General features: G+C 41.9%; 2 protein-coding genes and 1 long non-coding RNA gene across 3 annotated transcripts in view; 2 read left to right on the forward strand and 1 right to left on the reverse strand.

Moving 5' to 3' along the window:
- Window positions 1–13,236, forward strand: part of LOC120047900 (BTB/POZ domain-containing protein KCTD16-like) — a 908,275-nt gene that overhangs the window by 427,816 nt on the left and 467,223 nt on the right. The gene's annotated exons all lie outside the window — the stretch shown is intronic.
- LOC120047901 (lysine-specific demethylase 2B-like) lies at window positions 1,141–11,657 on the forward strand. Its single transcript, XM_038993493.1, has 4 exons — window positions 1,141–1,413; window positions 8,722–9,326; window positions 10,470–10,626; window positions 11,099–11,657. The coding sequence occupies exons 1-4, from the start codon at window positions 1,218–1,220 to the stop codon at window positions 11,233–11,235; spliced, it is 1,095 nt and encodes a 364-aa protein (XP_038849421.1). The 5' UTR covers window positions 1,141–1,217; the 3' UTR covers window positions 11,236–11,657.
- LOC120047912 lies at window positions 3,444–4,319 on the reverse strand. The gene is made up of 2 exons (XR_005476946.1): window positions 4,278–4,319; window positions 3,444–4,174 (listed from the first exon to the last, which is right to left on the reverse strand). It is a non-coding gene; the product is annotated as an uncharacterized LOC120047912 (long non-coding RNA).

Here is a 13,236-nt window from a genome sequence, read left to right on the forward strand (position 1 = left end):
AAGGTAGGCTCTGAGGGTCAGGTCTTGACACGTTCCTGAATAATAAAGCAACACCTGAGAGAATGGCATCTAAAACAATTGCAAAATCTTTAGGTGTTACAGGGACCTTGTAAAGTGATAAGAATTCCTTATAACTGAGTAAAAGACCCTCTGCATTTACCAGTTGGCTCACCAATAGGATATTATTTCAGAACCAATATTCTAAAAACAAAGAAGTATTTTTATACAATATATCCCGATTATTCCATATATAATATCTGTGTGGAGAAAAATTATGTTTATAAATTAAGGACCATGACAAGAACCTGCCGATAAAAAGCAGAAAGTTTCACTGGAACTTTGTCAATATTATAATTGCAAAACAACATGAAGTTAAGGCCACCAAAAGTAGAGAAGACATGATGAGGAATAAAATTCCAGATAGAAGTGGGTCGTCTTAGGAATTGTTTCATCCAATTGATCTTAAAAGTATTATTTAAGGTAGTAAAGTCCGGAAAATTCAGCCCACCATTCTCATAAGTGTTCATTACAACAGTTTTCCTAATGTAATGGGTACGGTTTCTCCACAGAAAGTTGAAAAGCATCTGGTCTCTCCTTGCTTATTTTACTGTGAAGATATAAAGATAGAGCGCCATATGTTAGTCTAGAGAAACCTTCAGCCTTGGTTATTAGGACTCTTCCTTTTAAAGATAAGTCCCTCTGTAGGCATTGATTTAGCTTCTTCTGGGTTTTTTTAATATGAGGGTTAAAATGTAGTAAGCCTCTAGACTTCTGATCCTTAGTAATGGTTATGCCTAAATATGTAAGTTCTTCTTTCACTGGAATACCATAATATGAAGGTGTCACATAATCTTTGACAGCCATGAGTTCACATTTATTAATGTGGGAATTTATCGTCAGTATCGTCAGCCTTATCATCAGCCTTATCAGGCTTATCATCCTAGTATTTTTGTCAGCCATGTTGGGTCTCAGAGCGTCAAATTCATCACGGGAACCACTCGATATGATTGACTGGTGATTTGCATAAAGTTGGGAAAAGTTTATATTTTTCACCGCCGAAAGGTCCCGCCCTCATTCCATTGAAAATTAATGGGAAGCGGTGTCTTTTGTTTTTCACCCTATTTATATAGGCTATCTCAATTGTAGTTTTTTTTGTCGATATAATGTTACAGGTAGAGTAGAATAATACGAACACGTCGACTTTCATTCCGCTCAAAATGTCTAAGCTACAGTTGTTGAACTTGTATGCTACTGAACGACCAACAGCGGCTGCTGCTCTAGAGATAGCCGTAGCCAAAGAGACAACCATAGTAGAGTTGCATGAAGAAGTCTACCGTTTGAAGGAGGAGAATGGCCGTCTACGAAGACTGTTGGATTTGGTTTTCAAGCCAGAGATAAGGTTACACAGAGCAGGTTTGTATTGCTTAGTTACCGTATTAGCCAGCCAAGTATCTGAACTCCTCCATGGAGTTGAGCTCAGGCCAAGAAAAATGAATGAACCTCGAACTCTGGAGTCTCTGTGCAGTCGATATGTCAAAATGTAAGTTCTTAAACTACGGACGTCAAACATTCAGGCTGCGAAGACTCTATGGGCGGCTGCCCTTGGAAGGGTGGGTATAATTTGTGGAACGATCCAACAGGAATCTGTTACAAAAACTTCGTAAAGAACAAGGTTGTCAACAAACAACGCATACAAAGTAGCATGATCAATTGACCTAGCTAACTAGCTGCCAAATAGGCATCAACTCACCCACGTAGCTTATTCTTAATGTTTGTCATTAGGCTACCAAATCAAATGTTATTTGTCACATACACATGGTTAGCAGATGTTAATGCGAGTGTAGCGAAATGCTTGTGCTTCTAGTTCCGACAATGCAGTAATAACCAACGAGTAATCTAACCTAACAATTTAACAACAACTACCTTATACACACAAGTGTAAAGGAATGAAGAATATGTACATAAAGATATATGAATGAGTGATGGTACAGAACGGCATAGGCAAGATGCAGTAGATGGTATCGAGTACAGTATATACATATGAGATGAGTAATGTAGGGTATGTAAACATTATATTAAGTGGCTAGTGATACATTTTTACATCAATTTTTCCATTATTAAAGTGGCTGGAGTTGAGTCAGTATGTTGGCAGCAGCCACTCAATGTTAGGGATGGCTGTTTAACAGTCTGATGGCCTTGAGATAGAAGCTGTTTTTCAGTCTCTCGGTCCCTGCTTTGATGCACCTGTACTGACTTCGCCTTCTGGATGATAGCGGGGTGAACAGGCAGTGGCTCGGGTGATTGTTGTCCTTGATGATCTTTATGGCCTTTCTGTGACATCGGGTGGTGAAGGTGTCCTGGAGGGCAGGTAGTTTGCCCCCAGAGTGAGGACATACATTTTTCAGAATAAACGTAGTGAGTAAAATGTAATTAAATAGCCCACTCCCTACCCGGTATCTTATTCTGCTGCTATACAACTTTGTATGCGTTGTTTGTTGCCAACCTTGTTATTTACAACGTTTTTGGGACAGATTCCTGTTGGAATGTAACACATTATACCCACCCGCCCTTGAATGTTTTGGTACACCTACTGAAGAGCTGCTCTTTGTTTTCACCCATTAATCATTGTCCACACCCTCTAGTCTAACAGATTGACCACCCTGCTCGTGTGCGCGAGCGTTGCAAAATAAATGTAGAAATCTGTCATTCAATTATTGCACCCACACTGCTCGCGTGCGCCAACAAGCGTCTGCGTTGCCAAGGGCTAAAATAGAAATCAGTTCTATTTCTGACACAGATTGCGCTGCAAGTCCTGCCTCTCCCATCTCCTCATTGGTTTATAGAAGTAGGTACCTACGTGCCATCTCCTCATTGGTTATACCCACGTGGGTGACTGAAAGATGAACAAGGTCAGTGGCAGTAATGCACCTAATTTATGAAATTTGCCAATCGCAATATAAAGTCAAGAGAAGAAAAGGCCTGGAAGGAAGAGAGATGACTAGAAACGATTCAGTTGACTGTTTTATGTGTGGATTAATTGACTGAGGAGAGGACCTTGTGCATTTCAGGTAAAATAACAACTCAATGTTTATATCCCAGGACAAATTAGCTAGCAACAGCAAGCTAGCTAAATAGGACAAATTAGCCAGCAACGGCAAGCTAGCTAGCTAAATTGCCATAAATGTTTAATGCTTTTCGACCTGTCCCCAAATTTAATATAATTGGTTCAGAGTTTGTTTTGATATTTTAACCTGCGTGTCGTGATCGCGTTTGGTGTGGGGGGACGAAATAAATTCATGCACGATGGCGCACGTGCGCAGCCGGTTTGGGTTCCGTGTAAAGCCACCCATCTCTTTTAAGGATTCACATGAGGTCATGTGCTCAAGGTAAAGACTAAAAGTAGTAGCCTACAATAAGGAAAAATTACAGGTAAAACAAGGAGCCCAGATAAAAAAAATATTTTATAAATATTAGCTGACGCCTTACCCAGACACACTTGTCTAAATTGATGGGTCATGTGAAAGAAATGCTGTAACCACGAGCCACATCTTGCCAAGTGGATGGGTCTCTACCGAAGGTGTAAACGGTACAGCCAAATGGTTACTTGCATAGTAGCAATATCAAAAATAGACCATGTCAATAAAGTGTCAATGCCAGTAGAGAAATAACAAAATAATATACAGTAGTACAAGAATAATATCAATAATGATATCAGTGATAGATGAGTGAGTTATATGCATACAATCAGGGGTAAAGTGGCTGAGCAGCAGGTTAATAAAATAAATAATAGTAGCAGCAACGTATTGTGTGTGTTAGGAGAGTCATGTGAATAAAGACACTGCAGATTGTGCTGATGACTGGAAACTCGCTCCCAGTGATAAACTGGTCCGTCCGAACCACGCATGAACAAGGGAATCTATATTTGAAGAGCCTTTTTCTGTCCTGCCCTTGACTTTGGTGCAGGGCATGTGATGTCCATAGCCTCTTCGTCCAAAACTCCCTGATCTTCTCAAAAATATACATTTGTCTAGCTGTATCTAGTCCAGGTGGTGCTTGTACAGGCAGACCATCTATGGGAGGAAGGATGTCAGCGTTGCGCAGCAGTTGAAACCTGGTCCTGACTGGGTCCAGAAGCTCCGTGGCGACAACAACAGCAGGCTCCAGAGCATCGAAGCTGTAAAACAAAAAATGTTGACGACATTACAAACATGCATAACAACAATTCACCTCCCAAGATTGGATAAGAAGAATAACCTCATACAATACATTATATTCACCTGAAGTACTGGTACTGCTTGATCTGTGGCAATGGCCTGAAGTATGGAGTCAGGTGTTGTTGCCAGCCATAGCATTGCACCATACTATCCTCCAGTCCAACCAGCTGTGGGACGTTGACCCCTGTCACAGTGCTTCACAACACCAGCAATCTCGGAGAAAGTGTTCACTCTGGTCTTTCTGAAGCGCTGCTTGATGAGGCCGAAGCACCTGTTGGGGGAAAACTTGGTGTGGCCTGTGATCAGGAAGTGAAGGTCCAGACTGTGGTGGAGGTTGTGCCGGGTCCACCAGACTGTGGTGGAGGTTGTGCCGGGTCCACCAGGCACAATAACAGAGCACAAACTTGTTCTTGTTTTGCCACTGCAGTTATCACAATTCAGGTCCCCACGTGTTTCCCCAACTCCGTAGTTGGTGAGGACATGGTGCACGTGTTTCCCCAACTCCGTAGTTGTTGAAGAAATGGTGCATGTAGTTGATGACTACGCTGCTGCCTTTGATGAAGGCATGTCATCCAGCAATCAAGTAGTTGACTTGTGGTATTCCTTCACAGCAGACACCAAACAAGCCACACTTTTGAGTTAAAAAGTAGATGGGACCTGGCTGCGTAGGGTCAGAAGGATAGTGCACCTGCAAACAACTAACATTAAGAAATTCAACTGAATTGTCTCACCCCTGTCAGTCTGTCTTTACACAGCTCAGTGAAAGGCATTTGCCTGTGTCTGTCGTGGAAATATTCAGTCAATAACATTTCTCAAATACCGGAGGCTGTGAGTTCAAATAGACTTTTATTACAACATAATAAAAGCCGAGCTGGTTCATGAAAACAACTAACTTTCCAGCCTTGCCACACACTCTTTATACATTTCTCCTCCTTACGTCACACACAGTAACTCCTCTTAATGACTCATCTCCTCTGGCATTTAGCCACCGTTGTCTTATTGCCTTGCACTAATTTAAATTTGGTTTCATATTAGGGCATGGAAACTTTACAGCCATAGCAATGGTTAACAAATAAACAGTCATGTCCACTCCCCAGACAGGTGCACATCTAATGGTGTCTAATGACCCAGACACACAGTGCACTATTCTTGCTGGCTCCTCTGAAATGAGCACACCTGTTCTGGAAAAATCCCAATAGGTATAACCAACCATAGCAACAGTAAATATTAGGCCATAGCACTGGTACAGAAATAAACAGTCATGTCATCCTGCGAACTCCTCTGAAATGAGCTCACATGTTCTGGAAAAATACCAATACTTCCCATATGTAGTTTGTATATATCCCATCTATGTCCTTAATCAGTATAAAGGAGGACATGTTGCTTACTTGTTGAGTAAAGCTGTAATGTATCCTGATGTCTTTGCTTGCTGGTTCAGTAGGGGCCCCCAGAGACAACTACATGTCTTGACAGGTGGTCTTGCAGTCAGCAACCATCTTCTGGTAGACAGACTCACTCTGAACAAGCAGGAGATGATGCTCTTGCTTCTTCAGCTTGGCTGACTTAACAGCTTAGATCTGAAGACCTGATAGTTGTTTCTCTGGTACTGCCAGCGCAGGTCTGTCCTGGACTTAGTGCTTGATGTGGGGCAGAAGTTTTCTCCACAGATTCCTGAAGACAGTCTGATGACACATACCTCTGGAAAATACATAAATAATGTAAGATCTTTAAAGTAGTGGCAAACATGTTGGAGGTCAATTTAAATAATCAAAATGTTATTATACTTCACAAGTGTTGTCATCGATTCCTTGTAGAGACGCCACACCGCTGCTTTTGTCACGTGATGGTAGCAGTTTCCACCAGAGTTTGTGTCCTGGGTGGCGTCCTGGTAATACTATTGCATTATCCTCTGGGTGGCGTCCTGGTAATACTATTGCATTATCCTCTGGGTGGCGTCCTGGTAATACTATTGCATTATCCTCTGGGTGGTGTCCTGGTAATACTATGGCATTATCCTCTGGGTGGTGTCCTGGTAATACTATTGCATTATCCTCTGGGTGGCGTCCTGGTAATACTATGGCATTATCCTCTGGGTGGCGTCCTGGTAATACTATGGCATTATCCTCTGGGTGGCGTCCTGGTAATACTATTGCATTGTCCTCTGGGTGGCGTCCTGGTAATACTATGGCATTATCCTCTGGGTGGCGTCCTGGTAATACTATGGCATTATTCTCTGGGTGGCGTCCTGGTAATACTATTGCATTATCCTCTGGGTGGCGTCCTGGTAATACTATGGCATTATCCTCTGCGTAGTTGTTGATGAAGTTCACCACTCGCTGCAAGTCCTCATGCTTCAGGTGTAACCTGTGCTTGCTTGGGCCAGCTCTCTTTTTGATGGGAGGCATCAGACCATTCTCCTTGTATGACTGGTGGAGGAGAGTCTGTTATTCTACTGATGCTGAAAGACAAATTCCAGATACCCGTAATCACCGTCAGACACACCTGGCTAACTTGATGGGTCATGTAATCATCTGGCGAAGTGGATTCTTGTTTAGACGTGTAGCTAACGTAAACTCACCCCATTCCGTACAAATGTGGGCAACCGCAACATTCAAACGAGGCTACAAAGAAAACTAATGGGACTGTAGCAACTGTGTTGACTTCAAAATTGAGGGTGTGAACTAGGTTTCTATTCAAGCATTGATCGACATGGTAATGGCTCTATAGTATTGGAGAAAAGTTGAAAAAACGGACCCTCCGTTACATCGTGACGTGTTATGTCGTAATGTACAGCACGCATAAAGCAACTATTTCTGTCTTACAATCTCTCTCCACCAGGTGTAGCACTTTTCTCATCGTTTAAAAACAAGAAATGGACAGTGACAGGGGTAAGGGGGATACCTAGTCATTTTTTGAGTCATCATTGCATGCGATCATCATTCTCAAAGCCGCTGTTTACTTCTAAGATAACTTTAGCACCGCCCTAAAAACCCGATTCAAATTCGACAAAAACCTTCAAATAGGTATGTAATGACACATTATATAAACTCTTTATAGTGTTTTATTTACATTTTAGAGGCGATAAGGTGATAAGTTGGACAGATCAAGTGAAAAAAAAGCAATTTTCCCACAACATCTCTCCTTATCACACATTAGTTTCGCTTCCCCACCCGCCATTTTTAAAAAGACCTGACGGGGCTCATTGCCTGCTTGAATTATGCAGAAACGGGCAGCGTTTAGGTAATGTAATTGATTCTGTTTGAAAGGGGAGAAATTGTGCTTTACAATGGTATTGACATTACAATTGATCTGGAAGTATTACGTTTTTGGGGAGCTAAAATAAGGGCAATTGTACGGACCAAGGCGATGTACGAGTTTACGTGAGTTTACGTTAGCTAGCTAAACAATGAACCATAATCCCAATCCATAGGGTACTAGCAATACAACCCGGTTGTCATAGCTAGCTAAAGTTAACAAAATAGGTTTGATGTTAGCTAGCTAACATTAAGGCTATAACTAGCAATGAAAACCGCTTTCTGACAATTAAGAAACGTATATCTGAAACTGTAACTAGACTCTTACCTGTTTACATGGATGAACGCTTCACGGCAGACTGCAACCCCTTTCATTAAACAAGACGTCCTGTGTCGTTTCCGTTCAGTTTGTGCAGCGTGCTTGGCCCGTTGTGTCAAGTCACTCTGGTTGAGAGCAGTTCTCCATGGCTGACGTTATATCTTTAGAAAAAACAGCAGTAGAAAGGATTATCTACACATATCAAGCAGCTCATTTTATAGACCGATGCTACACTGCAGACCAATTCGAAACTCCTCTCTCGGCATGTCTAGCCCATTCATTATGGGGCGGTAGGTAGAGCGTTGGACTAGTAACCGAAAGGTTGCTAGATCGAATCCCCGAGCTGACAAGGTAAAAATCCGTCGTTCTGCCCCTGAACAGGGCAGTTGTTCATTGTAAATAATACAATTGTTCATTGTAAATAAGAATTTGTTCTTAACTGACTTGCCTAGTTAAATGAAGAATCCCAAGAAGACTCAAGGCTGTAGTCACTGCCAAAGGTGCTTCAACAAAGTACCGAGTAAAGGGTCTGAATACTTATGTAAATGTGTATTTCTGTTTTACATTTTGAATACATGTTTTTGCTCTGTCATGAGGTTGTGTGTGTGTGGATTAATGGGAAAAACTATTTAATAAATTTTACAATAAGGCTGTAATGTAACAATGTGTAAAAAGTCAAGGGGTCTGAATACTTCCTGAATGCACTGTAGTAAAATACGGATCCCCAGAATGCACTGTAACTGCAACTGTATTGTTGAATCAAAGAGCTGTTCTAAATCAAACAGAAATGATAAAATAACTAGGTAGATTATTCAACATTTCATAATTGCATGTTTTAGGGCCCAGATAATTGAACTTTGGATTCTGTTTTAGACTGAAAAATGTATAATTATTGAATAATTTACAACTGTATTTCCTATTTTTCCTCCATCAGATCCCCACCAGCTCACTCACCTCATATCTGAAGAGGTTCCCCCTGAACAGCAGCACTGTGGGCAGGAGTGGAGCCCCAGTCTGATTCAGGAGGACCCAGTGCCCACACAGATTAAAGAGGAACAGGAGGAACTACAGACCAGTCAAGAGGAAGAGCAGCTTCAAGGGCCCTTTGATACCAAAGACTCCATATTCACTTCTCCCTTTGTGGAAAGTGACTGTGATCAGGAAGACTCACCTCAGCCCTCACATCTACACCAAACCCAAACTGTGGAGGACCGAGAGAGGGGCTCTCTAGTCACCAACACATCTATAGAGATCAAAATAGAACCTGATGGAGAGGATTACAGAGTATCAGAACCAGCCAGTGACACTCAGCCCCTCTCTGCAGTAAATCCAGACTGTTCTGCAGCTCCGAGTGAAAACATGGAAAGTGATGATGAGGTGGAGAGTGGAGGACTACAATCAGGGTCTAAGACACTCGAATCAAAAAGAAAACAGACAAAGAAAGGAGAAAGGTTCCATACCAGTGCTGGAGGCAGGACAGCCACTATGCTGCCCAATTTGACATCCTCTAGGCAAACGTATGCTGCTCCTAATTGCAAGGTGTGTAGGAAGACTTTTGTCTCAAACATTTTCTTTATATCATATGCATGAAAAACATAGAAAAAGGATAAAGAATGCCTGTGTGGAAAATACTTAAATTCCTCAGAATGTACAGGGTTTCCCCAATATTCATTTAGCAGAGTAGCTTCCACTCTTATGACGTTTTATTACGATTTTTAAATTTATTTATATATATTTATATATATCTTTTGGGTGGGGGCATATATTAGTTCTGCCGAGACACGCTTTTAAGTTACAATGTATATTTGATGCATTTCGTTGTTTGGGGTAAATGCAGATGCCAACCCCTTGCTTCAGCCTATCTATTAAAAGCAGCTATGCTGCATCTGTTGGTCTTCATGTTATAAGTCTTTTAAAGGGAAAACATTTTAATATGGTGTTAACAATGTTTTTTTATTATTTTTTATCCCCAATTTCGTGGTATCCAATTGCTAGTAATTACTATCTTGTCTCATCGCTACAACTCCCGTACGGGCTCGGGAGAGACAAAGGTCGAAAGCCATGCGTCCTCCGAAACACAACCCAACCAAGCCACACTGCTTCTTAACACAGCGCGCCTCCAACCCGGGAAGCCAGCCGCACCAATGTGTCGGAGGAAACACCGTGCACCCGCCCCCCTCGGTTAGCACGCACTGCGCCCGGCCCGCCAAAGGAGTCGCTGGTGCGCGATGAGACAAGGATATCCCTACCGGCCAAACCCTCCCTAACCCGGACGACGCTAGGCCAATTGTGCGTCGCCCCACGGACCTCCCGGTCGCGGCCTGCTGCGACAGAGCCTGGGCGCGAACCCAGAGTCTCTGGTGGCACAGCTAGCGCTGCGATGCAGTGTCCTAGACCGCTGCGCCACCCGGGAGGCTGGTGTTAACAATTTAATTAGAATTCATTTTGAAGTAGAATGTCCTATTTTAAAGAGTCACCAAGAACACTTTTGAGATCTTGATGTCGGGGGGAATTTGTGTTTTTAAAGCAAATTTCGTGCAATCCTATACGTTCTGACATGGCTAAGTTTACGGTGTTTCTCCATCCCTTTATATATATATATATATATATATATATATATACGACCTTCCCAAGCCTTTTATATACAGAAAAAACTGCAGTGTGATTCCCATGTGTGTGCAGGTGAAGCGTACGGTCCGTATGTGTGGGAAGTGTGAGCCATGCAGGAGGACTGAGGACTGTGCTCAGTGTGATTTCTGTAAAGACATGAAGAAGTTTGGAGGACCCAGTAAGACCAGACAGAAGTGCAGACTCAGGCAGTGTGACGTCCATGCTCCGGGTGAGTCCATTCCATGCTCAGTTGACTCCATTTACATTTTGCAGACGCTCTTATCCAGAGCGACTTACAGGGCAATTAGGGTTAAATGCCTTGCTTGAGGGCACATCGACAGATTGTTCACCTAGTCGGCTCTGGGATTCAAACTAGTGACCTTTTGGTTACTGGACCAGTGCTCTGAACCGCTTGGCTACCTGAGTCCATAGAGAAGGGTGCATTTGGACCATAGTTAGTTTTAGCATGGGCAGCGCCCAAGCAACCACCAAACCTCACCAAAAGGAGGGGGGTGCCTTTATTCATTTACAATATTGAAGCATCTGACCATAACCCAACACCTAGTGACCTCATCAAGAGGTTTGGAGCTCTTTACGTAATGGCTAAGATGTTGGGTTGACAGTCGCTGGATCCAGGTTCGAGTCTTGGATGTGACTTCAGTATATTTGATGCATCATGTTATCTCTCTCTGTGTGTGTAGAAATGCTGCGTGTGAAGGATGAGGAGTTTGACCTGTCTGGCTTCAGGAGCAGGGAGAGCCTGAGGAGAGGAGGACATCCGTCTGACGACAGTGAGAATGAGATGGAGTGTGATGAAGCTGCACGCCCGTCACTATAAAAATGCACTGAACTAACAGGCATGGTTGTTGATGACTCTGATGTTTAGATGAACAGAATGAAATAGTCTCTATAATGCACAGCGCTTAACTCAGACAGCTGTTTGTAGCTGTTGGGAAAGTATTTCAAAGCCTAAACTTGATCACTCAGGATGGAACTTTCTTCCAGTGCTACTGTTTTTGCCATGTAATATTTTTATTAAAACAAAATCAGACAAACATATCGTAGAATAGTTGACCTATTTATCTAGTCTGCTTGTTGTGTGTTCTATGTAAGATAAATATTCCTCAAGGTGCATTCAAGTTGTGAGAGCCATAGGAGGGAAACATGCACTCTGACAAGCAGTTAATGCACAACAATTCTTAATTTTATCTTTTGAAAGCAGTTTTGGATTGTCAGAGTACACGTCTGGCCACTCTACCATAAAGACCTGATTGGCGGAGTGCTGCAGAGATGGTTGTCCTTCTGGAAGGTTCTCCCATCTCCACAGGGGAACTCTGGAGCTCTGTCAGAGTGACCCTTGGGTTCTTGGTCACCTCCCTGACCAAGGCCCTTCTCCCCCAATTGCTCAGTTTCGCCGGCTAGTTCCATTTAAGAATGATGGAGGCCAATGTGTTCTTGGGGACCTTCAATGCTGCAGAAATGTTTTGGTACCCTTCCCCACATCTGTGCCTCGACACAATCCTGTCTCGGATTTCTGCGGACAATTCCTTTGACCTCATGGCCTGGTTTTGACAAGCACTGACGTCAACTGTTAGCCTTATATAGACAGGTGTGTGCCTATCCAAATCATGTCCAATCAATTGAATTTACCACAGGTGGACTCCAATCAAGTTGTAGATACATCTCAAGGATGATCAATGGAAACAGGATGCAGGAGCTCTATTTTGAGTCTCAGCAAAGGGTCTGAGTAATTATTTTTAAAACATTTGAAAAAATGTCTAAACCTGTTTTTGCTTTGTCATTATGGGGTATTGTGATGTCATTATGGGGTATTGTGATGTCATTATGGGGTATTGTGATGTCATTATGGGGTATTGTGTGTAGATTGAGGATTTTCTGTTGGTTTAATCCATTTTAGAATAATGCTGTAATGTAACAATGTGGAAAAGGGGAAGGGGTCTGAGTACTTTCCAAATGCACTGTAATTTCTATACAATACATTTCTTATTTACGAGCACATTATGTTTTCTACAATTGACCTGCTGTCACATTGTCATCACATCTTCTATAACCCTACTCTGGATATGCGAGTGCATTTCTGTTTATTTGCAAAATAGATTTATCTCAGTGAGAATAACCTGTATAAATATAGGTTGAATGAAAAATAGCAACCAAAGTTTTTTTTTTTTTCTTCATTCATTGCAGATTGAGACAAAGGACATTTCAGCCAGTCATGTCTCTCAACCAAATTGTCTTTGCTTAAAAACATCTACTTAACACCCATCCCGGATCCGGGAGCATCCTCATCAGTAAAAGCTGACTAGCATAGCCTAGCATAGCGCCACAAGTAAATAATAGCATATAAATATCATGAAATCACAAGTCCAATACAGCAAATGAAAGATAAACATCTTGTGAATCCAGCCATCATTTCCGATTTTTAAAATGTTTTACAGCGAAAACACTATGTATTTCTATTAGCTAACCACAATAGCCAAAGACTCAACCGCATATTTTCACCATGTTTCTACCGCATAGGTAGCTATCACAAAACCGACCAAATAGAGATATAGTCACTAACCAAGAAACAACTTCATCAGATGACAGTCTTATAACATGTTATCCAATAAATTTATGTTTTGTTCGAAAATGTGCATATTTGAGGTATAAATCATAGTTTTACATTGCAGCTACCATCAAAAATCTCACAAAAGCAGCCAGAATAATTACAGAGAGCAACGTGAAATACATAAATACTCATCATAAAACATTTATGAAAAATACATGGTGTACAGCAAATGAAAGATAAACATCTTGTGAATCCAGCCAATATTTCCGA

The sequence above is a fragment of the Salvelinus namaycush genome, chromosome 5, assembly GCF_016432855.1.
Source record: "Salvelinus namaycush isolate Seneca chromosome 5, SaNama_1.0, whole genome shotgun sequence".
NCBI lineage: Eukaryota > Metazoa > Chordata > Actinopteri > Salmoniformes > Salmonidae > Salvelinus > Salvelinus namaycush.

What these genes read in the sequence shown, in the direction of transcription:
- LOC120047901 (XM_038993493.1), top strand. Translation starts at nt 1,218, where the DNA reads ATGTCTAAGCTACAGTTGTTGAACTTGTATGCTACTGAACGACCAACA. An exon ending in GATAAGGTTACACAGAGCAG is followed by an intron (nt 1,414 to 8,721) that starts GTTTGTATTGCT and finishes TTCCTCCATCAG; the next exon opens with ATCCCCACCAGCTCACTCAC. An exon ending in ATGCTGCTCCTAATTGCAAG is followed by an intron (nt 9,327 to 10,469) that starts GTGTGTAGGAAG and finishes ATGTGTGTGCAG; the next exon opens with GTGAAGCGTACGGTCCGTAT.